General features: G+C 37.9%; 1 protein-coding gene across 8 annotated transcripts in view; it reads left to right on the forward strand.

Moving 5' to 3' along the window:
• kirrel3b (kirre like nephrin family adhesion molecule 3b) overlaps nucleotides 1–18,712 on the forward strand; it is a 215,831-nt gene that overhangs the window by 187,008 nt on the left and 10,111 nt on the right. Inside the window, exons 7-15 of one of the 8 annotated variants that reach the window (XM_027161716.2) lie at nucleotides 41–189; nucleotides 405–532; nucleotides 1,883–2,009; nucleotides 13,457–13,557; nucleotides 14,370–14,580; nucleotides 15,774–15,905; nucleotides 16,783–16,866; nucleotides 17,092–17,201; nucleotides 17,968–18,054. In XM_027161716.2, the coding sequence (XP_027017517.2) occupies nucleotides 41–189; nucleotides 405–532; nucleotides 1,883–2,009; nucleotides 13,457–13,557; nucleotides 14,370–14,580; nucleotides 15,774–15,905; nucleotides 16,783–16,866; nucleotides 17,092–17,201; nucleotides 17,968–18,054 (1,129 nt within the window). Of the gene's footprint in view, nucleotides 1–40; nucleotides 190–404; nucleotides 533–1,882; nucleotides 2,010–13,456; nucleotides 13,558–14,369; nucleotides 14,581–15,773; nucleotides 16,754–16,782; nucleotides 16,867–17,091; nucleotides 17,202–17,967; nucleotides 18,055–18,712 lie in introns of those variants that run through there. The other 7 variants (XM_027161718.2, XM_027161717.2, XM_027161720.2 and 4 more) reach the window with 7 other exon arrangements.

Here is an 18,712-nt window from a genome sequence, read left to right on the forward strand (position 1 = left end):
TGAATAATCCAACTCTATCTGTACTAAACACTTTCTTTAGGTGGGCCAAAGGTGGTCATGTGATTAAAGAAGTCTCTGGAGACACCTATGAAGTCGTAGTGGACCACTCCTTCTTCACGGATGCTGTTTCCTGTGAGGTCACCAATCCTCTTGGGAGTACAAATATCAGCCGCAACGTGGACGTCTACTGTGAGTTTCCTGCCTCTTCTCATTTGCTGAAAAATACATTTCCATTTGCAATTAAGCTGAAGCACATCTTAGCTATTTGTTAAAAAAGTCATTAAACATAGTTATCACACCGGCTTACTGGAAATAATCAACTCGGCCCTCGTTTGCCACAGCCAAAGAAAATGTAATTGCATTTTTGGACCTGTTATTTCAAACTCGCTGTTTGTTTTCTGCAGTTGGTCCTCGGATGGCTGCAGAACCGCAGTCCCTGCAGGTGGACCTGGGATCAGATGCCGTGTTTAATTGTGCTTGGACTGGAAACCCATCACTCACGATCGTGTGGATGAAGAGAGGGTCTGGAGTGGTAAGTTCTTCAAGCTGATGGTGAAATCATCATGAAACCGGTTTTGTTTAGAAACGAATAGCTTTAAACGTCCTCACTCCAAAAAGAAACCGTGGTATACATTTACTTTTTTTCTTTCTTTCAATAATGCATTTATATATTTATATATTTATATATCATGCATAGTGTATATAAACCTTTTATGTAAGTGTGTACCACGGTATACACATATATAACTGCATTATCATGTTTTAGTAATAATTCCTAAAAGCATGCTGATTATTGCAGAGGATGTTTATGTTTACATGCACAGTGACACCTCCTGATGATTCTTTCTGGCAGTTCTCACCTCCTTAAATTACAACCACAGGCCCGAGGCACTGACAGTGAAAGCAATGCAGTGTAACATGTTGCCTTTTAGCACATAATATCATCAGGAAAATGGTTTAGCATGGAATGTTCTCATGAGAAGAACTTTCATTTATTACATTTAATAGTTTTATTTTTAAATACTTGTAATTCATTTTTAATTATCGCTGCTTATAAACACTTTTGTAACACCATAATGTTTTTGTGCCTAATTGTGCCTAACCTCATGTTATTGTTGTTCTTAACCATGCTTTAAAACACTGGGTAGAGAAACAATTTAGATTTGAAGTAATTTAGAAGTCGGGTTTAGAGCCGCTTCTAACCCGGGTTATAAAACCCGGCATTAGTGTAGCTTGTAGTGTTAACACTGAGTTGCAGTGCCAAACTTGTACAGAGTGTAAAGAAGCAGTGTTAGAATGTTTGTGGCTTGATGAAGTTACGAAACAAGGCATTATTTAACCTGGTCACAATTGTTGATATTGCAAACATACAAAACCAGGATTAAGCCAGGGTTTAGGAATGTACGATGTGAAACGTCACAAAATATGAAACAGTCCCCCAGAGAACTATAAAAAAAAAGACCTTTAATTTCTTAACAACAGACATGACATGTAAACAGACATGTGACACACAGGCTGACCAAGGCCCAGACTTAGACTACTCAGGTGTGCATGTCCGCTTTTTGTTCTTTGTTGTGTATTCTCAGACTAAGCATTTTTTCAGCATGGCAGACTCATTTCTATTATTCCAGAATCCAGTCGGTGCGATGTCCCTGTTTTGTGATCTCTAGGGGCCGTCGCTGAAGTTTTGGTGCCTGTCACCTCACCATCCAACACATGGCGACAGTTCACTGCTTCCTCCCCAAATTAGATTTTAATAATTCAGAAGAAGAACATTTTTAAGCTAAGCTGCCCAGCAGTGCTGTATGATTTACTATGACCATGACCCTTGTCTTTTGCTAAAGTGATTGAATTTGATAACCTTTGGCTTCTTTAACCTAAGGTGCTGAGCAACGAGAACATCCTAACTTTAAAATCAGTGAGGCAAGAGGATGCTGGGAAATACGTTTGTCGTGCTGTGGTGCCTCGAGTCGGGGCCGGAGAGAAGGAGGTTGCACTTACAGTGAACGGTAATTTATTTAATTTTTATCCATGACATACACAAGATTAAGGATTAAAGCAATTTGATATTTTCGTAATAAGCAGTACTTTCACACTTGAGATCCCAATTACAGAAAAACCACCTCTACTGACCTTGATTACTGCCCCATTCTCCAGCCGTAAATCAGCTAATGATCATGTGTTACTGCTGGATTAGTCACACCGTCGAGAGAGAGAGAGAGAGTGAGAGAGAGAGAGAGAGAGAGAGAGAGAGAGAGAGAGAGAGAGAGAGAGAGAGAGAACAATTCTCTAGGTACTAAAGCACACATATGCAGCTTAGATGTATCAGGTTTTAGTGTTTTATAGAAATATTAGACCAATAAAGTAGCTGACTGACCCCATATTTGATCCATTTTCACAGTAAACTCAATTTAATAGAAAATCCAAGAAATGTTTTCATTAAGAAAAAACAAACAAGAAAATAAAAAATACAATACTGCAACACTTGACACATTGTAGTACATCATATAAGATTAAAAAATATTTACAGGTAAATATTTACAGGTCATTGAGCAATCCCTGAAATAATTTGCATAGAATTTTTATTATTCTATAATTCATGTTATTTTTTACTAGCTGTGCTAGTAGTGGACTTTCAGACCTTATTGTAAAATAATAATAATAACTAGAATGTACATTTCCTGAAGAAAATGTGAATGGTGGCAAGTTCCACTCATCGTGCTGAGTGTTTTGATTTATGACATGTCCATTTGGTGCTAACTTTTTGATTTCGCTTGTTTTGGGGGCGGGGCTACACTTGATGTCAGTTCCCCTCATCGGGCTGGGGGGCCAATACTTTTGGAATCATTGGATTGATAGTGTGGAGTTGATAGTTACATGTATTGAGAGTGTCCTTTACATCTACAGAGAGAACAAAAGAATTTTAAGAATTCCCCATTCAAGTCTATGGAAAAAAAAACGCTCGAGCTTCCGTACCGGGAATTCCTGAATTCCGATCGCTTATAAAAGTCATAGCCTCAATGAGCCGGTCGATTTGACACCTCATCCATGGGTCTAAGACAAAAGCTGCGGGACAAGTTGTCCGGAAAAGTTGTCCGGAAGAAAAATCTCAGTATGCAAGATAACAATAATGTTGCTTTGCAAGAACCATTAATAATAATAATAATAATAATAATAATAATAATAATAATAATAATAATAATAATAATAATAATAATAATAATAATAATACACATGAAATTATTATTTTAATTATATTCTTCTTCTTCTTCCTCTTCTTCTACTTCTTCTTCCTCTTCTTCTTTTTCTTATTATTAATATTATTAATATAATTTTTTTATTACATTTTCCAAAAATCGACTCAACACTAGCAACAACAATAATAATAAACAAACACATAAATAAATAACCCCCCAAAAGATGAAACAATAAAGCATTGCATTAAAGCAGATTCAATTCTGCAGAGCTGGTGGGAGGTGATGCTGCTCAGGCTGAGGCAGACTAATGAAGGTTGCAGGATGGTGGGTGAGCCAGCCTCTCGCCGATAAATGACTTCATTACGCCTGCTTGATATTCAAGCAGCAAACATTAACCATGGAGCCACTTTCACTAGAAGAGAGCTTTGTAGGCTCCAAACACTCTGCAGTGTCCTGCCATCACCCAGGGCTGCTGTGGCTCGAGCTGATTCTAACACAGAATTTCAGCCAGTCTGTTTGTTTGCACTATAAAGGGAGAGAATCCTCTGCTAATGTAGTTTGGTTGAAGTAAATTATTGATGTTGTCACCAGTAACAGTATTAGAATGAGTAAATAAGTGCAGAACCTCCTAGAACGGAGCAGATAGAGATGAAAATGCTACCATTTTTTTTTCTAACGTTCCAGCATCATGAGGCTTTACAGTACGTAAAGGCAGAGTATTTCTTTCCGTTTACTTGTTAAATATATACTCCCATTATAGAAATATAATCATATGTTATTGCTTTCTATTGAGATGGATAAAGAGCAAAATAAGATTTCTGCATGGCTCAGAAAGATTAGAATTCTATACTTTATTCCTCTGTTTAACTGTTTTCATTACATGACAGTTTCATTTCAGCCACTCAGCCTGAACCTGGCTTTGACACGGTGCAAAAACTGCATCCGTTTGTGCATTGTCAATAATTCAAACCCACTATTTTTCAGTAGGCCATTCAGAGAGATGTTTTAGGCATTGCACGTTTGGAATATATCGGAATATATCTGCCGCTTATGTTGCCGAATTCGCTCAGATTTTGATAGACGTGATGGTTGTGAGAAGCACACAGGTGTACTGTTACCTACAAAAAGTCCTACCCCATTCAGCAGATAAATACTGACTGGAAACTTTGCAATCAAATAATTTCTTACATCAGCACACCTTAAGCTGTATTATTTCACTTCTACCACATCGATGTATCGATGACTGCTATTGAAAAGCAGACTTCATTAAAGAGAGGCATGTAATATGGATTTTAGTTTACAAACTGTATGCAAACTGTAAAACAAATTGCGTTATTGCTTTATTTCGAGAAAAACTCCATTCAGAACAGACTGAAGCTCATGTCCTTGGTTATGCTCGATTCATCCGTACTCATTACTGTAAAGACAAAAATTCTTTCACTAAAGTCAAGCAATTGGCCCTGCCTTTGATTTTACCCGCTCTCAAATAACAACCAATGATTTACCATTTGCAACACGTTGAGATACTCACAGGCTAAGCACAGACTTTGACCTTGGCATTCCTGATTTTCTGGCTGTGTGCAGATGCTTAAAAAATTACTCTTACCCCAGGGACTAAATTTCTCTCCGTATTTTCCTTGTCTAATGAGCAGAATGGAGGTGAGCGCTCATGTGTTTTTAAAACTTTTTTAATGAATATTTTGTCTCTAGTCATCTAGGAAAAACATAAATACTTATGAAACACTACAAAGTCCTGAGTGTCTACTTTCATACTGTATGAGCTTTATATTAACCACCACTGTAGATTGTGACATGACAAAGACATTCAGTGTTGAAGATGCACAAAACAAAATGTGAGCAAAAACTATTTTTAGCATGTGATTATCTGCAAACTGCTGAAGTGTGAGAGGAATAAAACACTTTTGGACTTTGAGCTATGGGTTTTGTGTTCACCCTACACAAACCCTGTCCATAAAAGAACTGTCGTCTTTCTGTGACTGATAATCCCGGATGTACGGCTGTTGATCCGGTACTTTCTCTTACTTTTTGCTTGATTACATTCTGATACGGATGCAAAGATAAAAGCTTTCCCGAGCCCAACTCGGTATCCCGGTGCTTTATGTCAGAGCAATAAAGTTTGGGAAAGACAGGATGATCAGAGTTTGAGGAATAAAGACAGAAATCCCAAGAGTTCTTCCTGTTCTTTCGAGCATTTCCTGTTCCTCATCGAAAACGAGTTGTTTTATGCGAACAATTAAACCACACATTTTCATTATTTGTCAATATCGCTGCATTCTCGGTCACATGTCACTGGTATGAAAAGCTCCCCCCGGCAGCCTGGAGAACAGCTGAGAGATTCTGAGTGTTCCCCCGAGCCCACTGTAATTTAATTATAGACCAGCGCTAGCAGGGGAGGCAGTTAGCAGAAACCGTGTTAATGGATACATATTACTGTTGTCCCATAGTCCCCGCTCATGGAGAGCACTTGTTTGTGGATGTTTATTCTCAGCTGTGTTGTGAAGATTTAGAATTGTCTGGTGTGATTTGCACGATGGTTTGTCGTTTGACTTTTTTCTGTCTTGAGGGTTCATTATTATGCTTCATATCAGATGTTCAGCATGAAGGCATTAAATTTTGAGTTAGACCTGAGCGAATAGGAAGATACTTCTTCATTTTGGTGGGAACAAAACGTAGTTGTGTGTAGCAGCGCAGATGTTTTATGATGTCCATGTGTGTCTGTGTGTATGTGGGTTTGTGTGTATTAAATATATTACAGTCACACTTTAATGGAAAACAAACATATGGTCCAGTTTCTATAAAGTGCATCAAGCATATGTTACTGTAGGTGTGTGTGTGTGTGTGTGTGTGTGTGTGTGTGTGTGTGTGTGTGTGTGTGTGTGTGTGTGTGTGTGTGTGTGTATGTGTGTGTGTGTGTGTGTAAAAGCTATTGTCACTGACTTCAGGAGAGGATGAATTCGGACGTCTGAGACACAGATTTATGAAAAAGGTTTCAGTGTTTCTCTGAGGCATCACAGACATATTAGCTTTCTTTTCCCCCACAGTTTCTTCTCTCCAGACTGGAGGCTGTTTTTAAAATCGCATGTCCTCCCGCTTGCTCTGATGCTCCAACCACAGGAATTTGACCCAGTCCCACAGTTAATTCTGTCCCTATCAATCCACAATATTTTCTAATAAACTCAGACCTCACCTTCCACCACAAATAACCAGCTAAATAATTAAAACTCTTAAGAGAGCTTTTCATTTTACGCTTTTATTGCTCTCTACTAGAAAACTCCTGCAGTGGAAAAAATTATTCTTTGCATGCGTTTATTAATGCTCTAATAACATCAGCATTCAGTTAAAAAATATATTTTTCTTTCAGGGTTAGAGACTTAAAAAAAAAGTTGCTTTTTTCAACATACAGTATAGCTTTAATTTGAATTTTAATAAAGTAGACTGTTTTTCAGATATCTTATTTCTCATATATAAACAATGTGTACAATGTTCAGACATTAGAGAACAAATGAGGCATATAATACATGAACAGCACAATATATCATAGAGACAGACAAATAGATAGATAGACAGACAGACGGTAATCCGAACATGTTTTTCATGGATAGATAGATGGCCCATGAATCAGGCCATTTTATTTCAGTAACAGTTGAGCTGTTAGTTCAGGCTCTAACAAGTAGGAGCCGTCAGATGAGCATGATTTAACTAAGCACGGTGAAAAACAATTTATTTTAAAGATTAAATGTTTTATGTGGGAATACAAAGATGGGTTTCATCCCTGGTAGTAAATTCACCTCATGCTGAGTTCATGAGTAATTATAAGCACAGAGATCGGGAGCGATGCAAAGTACAGCTCACTGAATTAAATAAATAAAAAAAAAAGATTTAGTGGTTTAGTTAATATGACAAAAACAAATCTGTGTTTTGTACAGAACTTATTAGAATTACCAAATTGCTTTAGGTTTTGTACTAAATTAAACATTTGATATCTTACTTTAGTGGGATAAATATAACATTATTCTGCAAATTAAAATAGTAAAGATTTAAAGCAGAACATGAAAGGGTAAAAATTAATTCAATGTGGATATAGATAAACGAAATCTTTTAGCAAACATTTTGAAAACAAGAACTACCTCACAGGAAGCCATCAGTGCAAACATGATTAACATGAAGTGTTTAAGAGCAAAAATTAACAACAAGAAGAAATCAGAGTAAAAATTACCTCATTTTCAGAAAGTCACAAGAACAAAACCTACCTCACAGGATGCTACCAGAGCAATGTATACCTCACACTAAGCCATCAGAGCAAAAACTACCTCACAGAAATCCATGAGAACAAAAATTACCTCACACTAAGCCTTCAGAGCAAACACTACCTCACAGAAATCCGTGAGAACAAAAATTACCTCACAGTAAGCCATCAGAGTAAAAGTACCTCACAGAAAGCCATAAGAACAAAAATTACCTCAAAGGATGCCATCAGAGCAAAAATTACGTCACAGTAAGCCATTAGAGCAAAAAGTACTTCAGAGAAAGCCATGAAAACAAAGGATGCCATCAGAGCAAAAATGAACTCACAGTAAGCCACCAGACCAAAAATTACCTCACAGTAAGCCATTAGAGCAAAAAGTACTTCACAGAAAGCCATGAGAACAAAAACTACCTCACAGGACTCCACCAGAGCAACGTATACCTCACAGTAAGCCATCAGAGCAAAAATTACAAAGATTAGCAAAGATTTTTGCTCTGATGGCATCTTGAGAGGTATTCTTTGTTCACATGGCTTTCTGTGAGGAAAGCCATGTGAACAAAGAATACCTCTCAAGATGCCATCAGAGCAAAAATTACCTCACAGGCAGCTGTCAGTGCAGAACCTACCTCACAGGCAGCCATCTCTAAAAACTGTCCTCACAGGAAGCCTTGAGAGCAAAAACTACCTCACAGGAAGCCATCAGAGCAAAAATTACCTTCAAAGCTAGCCTCGCTCACAGCCTGTTCAGCATGCCGGTATGCTGACCTCAAGTTTTTGATTTTTTTTACATTTGACTATCATAAGCTCTTGTTGCATTGCTTGCTTCTGTGCAAGATGCATTTGTTTATTAGTAGCCTATATCACATGACCAAGGCTTTACCTGTGCTAGAACCTAAATAACCTGAAAACTCCCAGAAGTGTCATTTTTTTGTGACAGGGCATAACAGACAGGGCATAACAGAATCTTTTCCAACATGTTTATTCAAACAGGACATGGGCTTATATCTACTGATCATTGTTCAGTAGGGAAAAGATGCCATTATCTTTCCAGACACAGGTAGACATAATCATGACTGATACTACTGACTTAATCAAGTGTAATCAAGTAATCAAGAAGCTTTTATTGACATTTCAACCATATATAGCTGTTGTAGTACACAGTGAAATGAGACAACGTTTCTCCAGGACCAGGGTGCTACATAGAACAAAGACAGAGCTAAGGACTAAGGACATTAGGACTCGGATTGGATTAGAATTCCAGGGATACAATAATAATAATAATAATAATAATAATAATAATAATAATAATAATAATAATAATAATAATAATAATAATGCCACATTTGGCAGATGTTCTTATCCAAACAGAGTGACATACATTTTATATCATTTTATACAACTGAGCAATTGAGGGTTAAGGGCCCAGTGGTGGCAGCTTGTTGGACTTAGGTTTTCATCTTGCAACTTTCTGATTTGTAGACCACCCACATGAATAGAATGAATGAGAAATACATTGTCCCTGCAAATTTACAAACCATTTGGAGGCAATGTGAAATATAGGGAACTGGTATTGTGTACACATCAATAGCATGGATCAATATGTGCTATCTCTCTTGGTCATGTGATCTTCATTTTTAACCTCCTGATCCTGAGGGTAAAACATTCAGTGATTGTGTTGTTGTATCTTTTGCAGGTCTCACAGGATCTAAGTCCTGCTGTCCTTTTTCTTCTCTGTTTACTTTATTCTTTTATACACAAGAACCATATTCATTTTTGAGCACACATTTACCAATTAATGACAAAGTAAATAGAGGAAGTAAAGTAGAAATGCAACCCACACACACACACATACACACACATTACTTTTTCTCTGCTTACGAGCATCTGCTCACTTGAGGGAATCTACTGTAACTTCACCTTGACCTCAGTAACCTCAAGTAATGAACTCTTTTTGCCTCTTTCATTGTAATAAAAGTTGCAGTTTTTGTAGAAAACAAAGCAATTTCCAAAGGTCTACACTGTCAGATATGTATTTTGTAGACATCCCAGTCAGCCTTGACTTTAGTACTCAGCCTTGACAAATTACTTTTGAATGGTAGGAAAAGGACATATGTCCCTTTTCCTACCATTCAAAAGTAAGTTGTCTGGTTCATACGTATGAAATCCCTCATACTTTTACTTTTATGAGATCACTCATCTGTTGTTCATGTAATTGCATAGATTGTAAAGCAAAATGCTTTACTCTATTTGAAAGCACGTTTTATAGAGCTTGTAAACTTGATCTTGGTGTGAATAAGCCTACTCAGGTTGTGTGCATAGCTCTCTATCACCCCCTACTGCTCTCTCTCTCTCTCTCTCTCTCTCTCTCTCTCTCTCTCTCTTGCTCTCTCTCTCTCTCTCTCTCTCTCTCTCTCTCTCTCTCTCTCTCTCTCTCTCTCTCTCTCTCTCTCTCTCTCTTGCTCTCTCTCTTTCTCCCTGCACCTCAGCCCTCCATGCTCTGTGGCTGCATGATAAAGCCACCTAATTATAGTACTCATTTGCTGCCTGATCATCAGGACTGATTCTCATGAGCCTCCAACGCTGGCCTCCTTCGCCAGCAGGCAATAATCGGGATGTGTTTAACGCCCTCGCATCACACTCTCACACATACACACCAGTACAAACACTCAGACAGGCACATTTAAGTGGCTCATATACTGTGCACCAGGTTCTCATGTTAGCTTATGGTAGCGCTCGTATTGCAGCGTGCATATTGTCAGCATTCATTGGCAACCAGTATGATCATGAGGCTGACCAGCATCCGGCTTCAAGCTATTTTCTTTTACGTTCCCTCCGCAATCCATCTGCCAGCCTGGCATCTAAATTCTAATTTATTCTAATAAGAATCACTTAATAAACTGCAATTATAAATCAGCAGTGGTATGTCATAGAATGTGACTGGCAGGATGTAAGCTTTAGGGTGTGTATAATAGATTAGTTTTTTTATTAATCTTAATAGAATTGAGGGTCTGTTTCTAACTTTTATAACATGATTAATAACAGGAACTAATTTATTTTGTGGATGTTAAACAATTATAGATAGATAAATTGATAGGCAGGTAGACAGACAGACAGACAGACAGACAGACAGACAGACAGACAGACAGATAGATAGATAGATAGATAGATAGATAGATAGATAGATAGATAGATAGATAGATAGATAGATAGATAGATAGATAGATAGATAGATAGATAGTTATCTATCATAAAAATGACATCATTCATAATAAATAAAGAATTGTTGGTAAATTGCTGTGATATGAAAAATACAACATTTCTGGACACAGGCAGTTACTAAGGATGAATGAATTATTAACTGATCTGTACTCACATGGAAGTAAAAATATTCCACTTCAATTGTCAGAATTCAGTTGTGATGTACACCTCTAGTCTAAACCAGATACTATGAATCCTTCAGTCAAGCTTTCTAAAGAAACAAATAATTAATAATGGATAGTGCTCTTTGTATTCCTCTTTGTAAGTGTGTATGTTAAGAACACATCTGTTCGTTTAGTACAATGTTTTCGTCTCCAGTTACGTCCCTTGTCAGTAGAGATGAAGGCCTGTAAAGGTGTCATGTAGCTGTATAAATGCTAGCCAAGGCAACAAATGTAAAGCATTACTTCAGCTCCTGTAAATGCATTTGTAATGCCCTCATGCCTTGTTATAATATTAATGTCAATCACTGCTCACAATAAAAAGAAACATGCTGTGTTCATGCCCTGAGTCTAAGACTGTGTATAAGCAACACACATAATGATATAAGAGTCCACAAGGTCAACGTGTTCGCATAGTCGAGCTGTATAATGTGCCACTTTTAATGAGGAAAATGATCAATATTAAGCCTAGTCGATTCGGCTGTTAGTCAATAGTTCAGTCATCGTGCCTTAATCCAAACAAATATGTCCTTCTGCATACATTTTGATTAGTTATGTGCAAGAAGTCTGTTCTAAAAACTACACTGTCTATGTGTTTGTCTTTAGAACAGAAACCCAGACTCCCTTTCCAATCTCGAGAAGGTCTGATTTATAGCAGATTTTATATCTCTCAGGGAGATAAGGGTCGCATGCTGACCGGCAGGCATGCTTCTTTGAGTAGCAATCAGATGAAGGCCGCAGGTGAAGAAATGCCATTGCAGGGAAATAACAGAATAGCTTTCACAGTGTATCTGCATGTCCAGTTTCAACAGCAGGCCACTGAACTTTGACCTATCGTATGTGAGAGCAAAGCAGGAGCAGGAGCTTCTTTAAAAGAAGCAGGTGTTAGGTAAATAAAACTAAAGACTGTTAGAATGTATTCAGGAATAAAGCATGTTCTAGGATTTATGTAGGAACACTACACACAATATATCCTTCAGAGCATTTCAAGACAATTAGTACTGTTTTCCATTACTCTTCTGTTTTATGTCCTGTCTATATACCTCATTTCAGTTGTTTTTGTGTCAAAGACAGTTGTATTTCAGGGAAGAAAACCTATAAAATTAAATATTGATGTATGTAGATTGATGTAGGTTTTCGACTGCTGCTGGTCCCGAGCTGCTATTGAGCACGCTCGTAAAACTGTTTCGCCTTATTTTCTACACCTGTATACAACACTGATCTATATTTTATTTATAATTATTATATATATCATCTAGCTGAATTGTACAGGATCTAAATCTGCATTATTTTTCATTATTTTATCCAATTAATAGCCAAATACTAATTAATTGTCACTGTATAGTCTTGATAGTCACTTATTTCATCCTTTTATCAGTTAAGGAATTTGTCTAAGCTGAAATCAATTCTTTCCAGAAAATATTTAGAATCTGTTGTTCATGCTTTTATTTCTACATGGTTGGACTATTGTAATGCCCTGTACCAGTGTTTGAATGCATCTCTCATAGCTCACCTTCAGTATGTTCGTACTGCTGCTGCTAGGCTTTTAACTGGCACTAAGAAGAGAGATCACATAACACCTGTGTTAATTTCTTTACACTGGCTTCTGGTGTTATATAGGATAAAATATAAGGTCCTGATCATTGTGTATAAGGCCTTACATCAACAGGCTCCTGACTACACCAAAGCTATGTTGAGCTCATACAAAACGTCTCGCTCTTTGAGAGCAAATGAGCATATGGTGTTGTCTGTTCTGCGAACACGGTCGAGGAGGAGTGGAGATCGTGCATTCTCCGTAGCAGCTCTTGTGTTATGGGACGGGCTACCGTTATCTTTGAAATCAGCTCCTTCTTTGGGTAATAGGACAATTGAAGACTTTCCTTTTTTCTAAGGCTTTTGCTGTATGATTGGTATGTTTTCCCGAGTTACTGTGTATGGTATTTTTTCACTACAAAGATCCTTCTGTGCAGAGAAAAGTTTTGATGGATGTTTAAAGGGCTTTCACAAAACCAAATACCCTGACAAAGAACTATTTAATAACCTTTACAGCTCCATAAATAAATATAGTCCACTAGGGGGCAAACTAGAGTAATAAACAAGCTACTAAAAATATGTGGTAATTATGTGTGATATAATTTTTTATTAGGAAACTTAAAAAAAAAAAAAAAAAAAAAGGTGCGTTAAACATGTCCTCAAAGCAACTTTTGTGTTTATTATTTGTACATAGTTTTGCAAACTATATAGATTTTGTTCCCCTCATGACAACATTATGGAGTATTTTGTGTACATTCATGATATATAATCCCAGTAAATGTTATTTTTAGTTAGAAAATAGCAATTAAGAGTTAATGAAGGCATTTTTAAGGAATTGTTGATTTGTTATTGGCACAGCTTTCGTCCTTACAACTTGATAGTGTGTAGCCTTTAACACTCTCATAATAGCCATAAAAAAAGCGCACAAAATGAAGTTACAGCATTTTAAAAAATACCAAGGTTTTGTTTCTGTCCTTGTTAGTTGATTGATTTCTCTCTGGAGCTCTACGTATTGACATGTTTGCTGTTTATACCTGCAGGGCCTCCGACCATATCCAGCACTCAAACACACCAGGCTCCACACGGAGAGAAGGGCCAGATCAAGTGTTTCATTCGCAGCACACCTCCGCCTGACCGCATTGTGAGTTCCTCCTTCCACTCTCAAAGCTCTTCTCACATTCTCATGGCTCTCAGATGAGTGTGGATTCTCTCGCCTTATGACTGTGGCGACTTCATTAGCTTTGACAGGCTTAGCCCAAGAATGTACAGTACACAGATGACTTACGATACACGTAATAAATGAAATTGCATCCTAAATCATTTGTTTCCACTGTGTGTGTTATAGTGGGAATTAAGCGAGGCAGGCTTATGCGCTTAAATTCTTATCTAATGCTTGTTTATGCTCCGTTAGTGCACATTCGATTAAGATTTATGAAGCCTAGATAAACAGCCTCCTCTCAAGGCCAATTTTTGATTCATTACTCATCCTAAGCAGTGTGTGTGTGTCTGAGTGTGTGTGTGTGTGTGTGTGTGTGTGTGTGTGTGTGTGTGTGTGTGTGTGTGTGTGTGTGTGTTTGTGTGTGTGTGTGTGAACATATATACAGTATCCAAATACTTCCTATCTGTTCTTGTATTACCGTGTTAAGGTTTAAAAAAACATGGTAATAGCTGATTTATATATGTGTAATAAGCATGTTATAAGTCTCAGTTCAACAAATAAGGCCATGTTGTTAGTTATTTCCCAAATAAAATTTTGTTTACAATATATATATATATATATATATATATATATATATATATATATATATATATATATATATTTTTTTTTTTTTTTTTTTTTTTCAAATAATAAAAATACTTTTAAATTCCTTTATTCATTTATTAACAGGTTTGTTTGCTATTTTTATTTAGTATTATTTTTTACCGCCTGGTTTTTTTACCGCCTGTTTTTAGGCCTGGTCATGGAAGGAGACAGTTCTCGAGTCGGGCACGTCTGGCCGCTACACAGTTGAGACGGTGAGCACAGAGGACGGCGTCTTGTCCACCCTAACCATGAGCAACATCGTCCCTGCTGACTTCCAGACCATCTACAACTGCACAGCCTGGAACAGCTTTGGCTCTGACACTGAAATCATCCGTCTCAAGGAACAAGGTGGGAGCCAAGGTTCGCCAGGTTCCACCTTCTCTTCTCCAGCTTATAGTTTAAGCATGAGCATTTATTCAGCCTTACTCCTTGCGTGCTGTGTTACATCTGTGTGGAGGTTAATTCACTGTTTTTGTTTGCGCCTGGAAGCCTTCAAAGATAAAAATTCCAGATACGGCAATAGTTTTGAAAATGCAGTGAAGTCATTTTAATGAAATGTTTCGGAGTTGTTGGTTGTTGTTTTTTGTAAAAACACATTAATCTCCACTAGGACTATTAATTCAGTGCTCATTTTTTGTAATGAATTTGTTTCAGAGACATGTCAGAAGTGTGGAAATTCCATTTATCATTGAAATGTATTTATTATACAGAGCTGTGTGTCATTTTTCTGCCCAAGCCACTTAACGACCACAACAACCTGATGTTTTTATTATTTTTTTCTTTCTCTAAAGGAACACAATCTATTTCTTTCCAGAAAAGGAAACAGTGGTTTCAGCTCACTAGCTCTTAAATGAAAATGTATGGTTGTTTGTTCTTGAGAGACATTAAATAGACTTTAATTGTGGAGGATGAGGCGACGGTGCGATTTGCTATGCTAGTTTGTTTAAAGCGGGAGCGTGTAATTAATGGTGCATAGGTTTTTTTTTTTTTTTTTCTCTCTCTCATTCTTCATTACAGACTTTTATTATTACTAGTATGAATATTATTGTTTTCATGTGGGACATGAATGTTAGTGTATCTGACACTACGGTGTAACGGGAACTAAAAAAAAAAACAAAATGACAGCAAAAATGTAGGTTGTTTGTAATTAGCTACTACAGCTAAAGTGTTTGTTGGTGCTTCTGTCAATTACTACGTTATTGTTACGGTCGCACCTGCCATTTAACACTGCATACGAGTCAGTTAGACATAAAAAGTGTGTTCTAGTTTTAATTAAATCTGCTAAAATTGCAAAACCTCAGTTCTCACCACTTTATCCTAAAATATTCTAACATCTCTCACATATACTGTCTCACAGTCTCGCTCTGTTTGGTGTTTCCTTGCTCTTTTTGTTGTACTTTAATCTCAGATTGATGTATTTGTTTTAAAATGACAGAGCAGCAGCAGTGCTCGGTCTCTTGATGCTCTCTTGTTTAGAAATATAAAGACAGGCTCTGTGCCACTGTGATTATTTTGTCGAACTGACTCGGCTTGTCCATGCTGTGTTATTGTAGGCGGCTATCATTTGTTGTCCGCAGAGTCTCTGCCCGTGGCTGTGATTATTGGCGTGGCAGTGGGAGCTTTCGTCGCCTTCATCGTCCTCATCGGCACCATCGGGGCCTTCTGCTGCACACGCTCTCAGAGAAGTATGTGTCCTAGTGCTGAGCTCTGTTCATGTTCACCTTTCTCAGCAGGACAGAACAGTGCATGAGGGTTTAAGCCATTTCACTCACACACGCCATGCTTTTTTTTTTAACATCAACCCCACTTGCTTATCTTTTACATTTGCCTTCACTCCATCTCATTATAAAGGCCAAGCATCGTGCCATTTTTCAAACCTGACCAGATCAGACAAATTATTATAATTATTAAAGGAAAACTCCACCCTGAAACATTAATTATGTTCATAAACAAATGTTGGTGATGCGTTTAGTGTAGACTCTGCTCGGCAATAAAAGGATTAAGAAAAGAAAAAAAAAAGAAAAAAAAAAGAGCTTCTTTTTATAATCATCATTTTCCAGAGCTTCTTTTCTTACTTGTCATTTTGCAGAATGTGTGGAAACATTAGTGCAAATGCAATGCAGCGATATGATGAGCTACAGCAGAGTCTCAGCTCAGCTAGTTAGCCATCTACGAGACCTATGACTAGCACAATGGAACTGAGAACTTACCATGGTGTTAGCGTCAACGTTTAAAATCGGAGCAAAGACCGGACAGAATTGTTGCTGCATCAGTCTGTTCAGGCAGAGATAAAGCAAGGGATGAATCCCTCTGACACTACAATCAGCAGGACGTTAAACGTAAAGATTAGACCTACATGTTAACGTAGTGACACTAAATACAGTAAGTAACTGAACCCCAGATTTGTCAGTTCATTCCAAAGATTAATATTCAAGTCACTCAGGGTGGATTTTTCCTTCAAAAAGGCCTTTTAAAGGAAGCATAGGAAGTGAAGGAATAGCTTGCAGGAAGTGTCATCGGAGGCGTTTTTAGCGTTGAGCATGTTGTTGTTGTATACTGCAGAAGACGCTCACCTGGTTATGCCCTCCCTCCCTGCCTCGATCTGTGCTCAGCAGAGAGAACTTTCCAGCAAAATTAAGACAGAAAGTAAGCCCTCGTTCCCCGAATGTCACCAATTAACACTACAAACAGTGGTACTGATGTGCGTCTGGACTGTGTTCTTGAGTTTTGGTTCACATGCTTTACTGAATGAATTGCGTTAGCCTGCAGATACAGAGACAAAACCCAAGCATTTTTGAAGTTGCATGAACGATCTATGAGTTTGAGAGCAGTCGATAATAGTGTAGTAACACGTAAACATCTGTCCGCCAGACCTCAAAGGCGTCGTCACGACCAAGAACGATATCCGTGTGGAGATTGTTCACAAAGACCACAACGCCGCACGGGAAAATGAGGACCATGCCGCTATGAAGCAGCTTATGGTAAGTTTTTTTCTTTTGCTTCACCAAATTTTTACCCCTTTCAAAATTTGCCACTCATTATACCCAGTGCATCAAACAAACTAACCAGCTCATTACATCTTCTCTTGTCATGTCCTCACATGACAAATGCTCATCATCTGCACCCCAACGCTAATAACCCCCATCCAGGGCTAATGCTAATACCAATCCCATGAATAATGCAGTTTGAGATTGCATGTGTGTGTGAGTGTGTGTTTGAGAGAAAGCCCTGATCGCCTGAAGCCCTAAATTTAGCCTCCAGCCTGCTTCTCCCGGGAAGATAGTGACGCAGCCATAGAGATAACAATGATCAAGTGGCCTGGGGCTTTTTTTTTTCCAATGCACCTCTCGGAGAAATGCTGTCAAAACATACGATAGCACCCTCTTTTGAAATCCCACTATGTGTTCTGTGCTTCCCTAAGGCCTTGCAAACAGCACCGAGATTTTACTTAGAGCTCAGGATGCGATTATGCCTAAGGCTAGGTTTGGGACATGTTGACAATTTGTGGTGATGAGTTAAAATATATTCATGTGAAATTGACACAGATTAATTTAAGGTTGATTGGCGATATCATTAAGAATGCTGACAATGTATTTAACAGGCAGGGGAAGTAGGTTATGTATTAATCCTGTAGCATTTTGTGTGTGTGTGTGTGTGTGTGTGTGTGTGTGTGTGTGTGTGTGTGTGTGTGTGTGTGTGTGTGTGTGTGTGTGTGTGTGTGTGTGTTTGTGTGTTTGATACCCTCAGATTGAACGTGGAGAATTCCAGCAGGAGTCTGTTCTCAAGCAGCTGGAGGTCCTGCAGGAGGAGGAGAAAGAATACCAGCACATCAAGGTGAGCATCTGTAGGGGGTTGAGTTCCTCTTTTCAGTCATATTGCTGCCAGAGTTTCAGTTTGCACAGTTTGTACAACTCCAGATCCCAGAGCAAGCTGTTTATCTATCAATTCTGTGCAGTTATTTTTGAAATAACAATAACATTTACAGTCCAGAGCAAAAGTAAGGTGCCCTTAATACCAACTGACAATTAGAATCAGGATAGGAATGTAGAAACAGAATCGGAATGAATTCATTCAAATAACAAATCAGAATTCGAAGCCTCATTAAAAGCCATCATGAATTTGAATTAAAACTTAAATTATAATCAGAATCATTATTCTGAATTAGAATCACTACACAAAATCAGAATCTGTACCACTGCACCTCCGTACCAGGAGTCACTTTACAGATTCAGCATCAGAATCATTAAACACAATCAGAATCATTAAACACGATCAGAATACGTTCACAGACTCAGAGTCACTAAACACGATCAGAATACGTTCACAGACTCAGAGTCACTAAACACGATCAGAATACGTTCACAGACTCAGAGTCACTAAACACGATCAGAATACGTTCACAGACTCAGAGTCACTAAACACGATCAGAATCACTAAACACGATCAGAATCAAATCAGAATCATTAAACACAATCAGACACTAAACACAATC

This window comes from Tachysurus fulvidraco, chromosome 13 (assembly GCF_022655615.1).
Source record: "Tachysurus fulvidraco isolate hzauxx_2018 chromosome 13, HZAU_PFXX_2.0, whole genome shotgun sequence".
In the NCBI taxonomy this organism is placed as follows: Eukaryota; Metazoa; Chordata; class Actinopteri; order Siluriformes; family Bagridae; genus Tachysurus; species Tachysurus fulvidraco.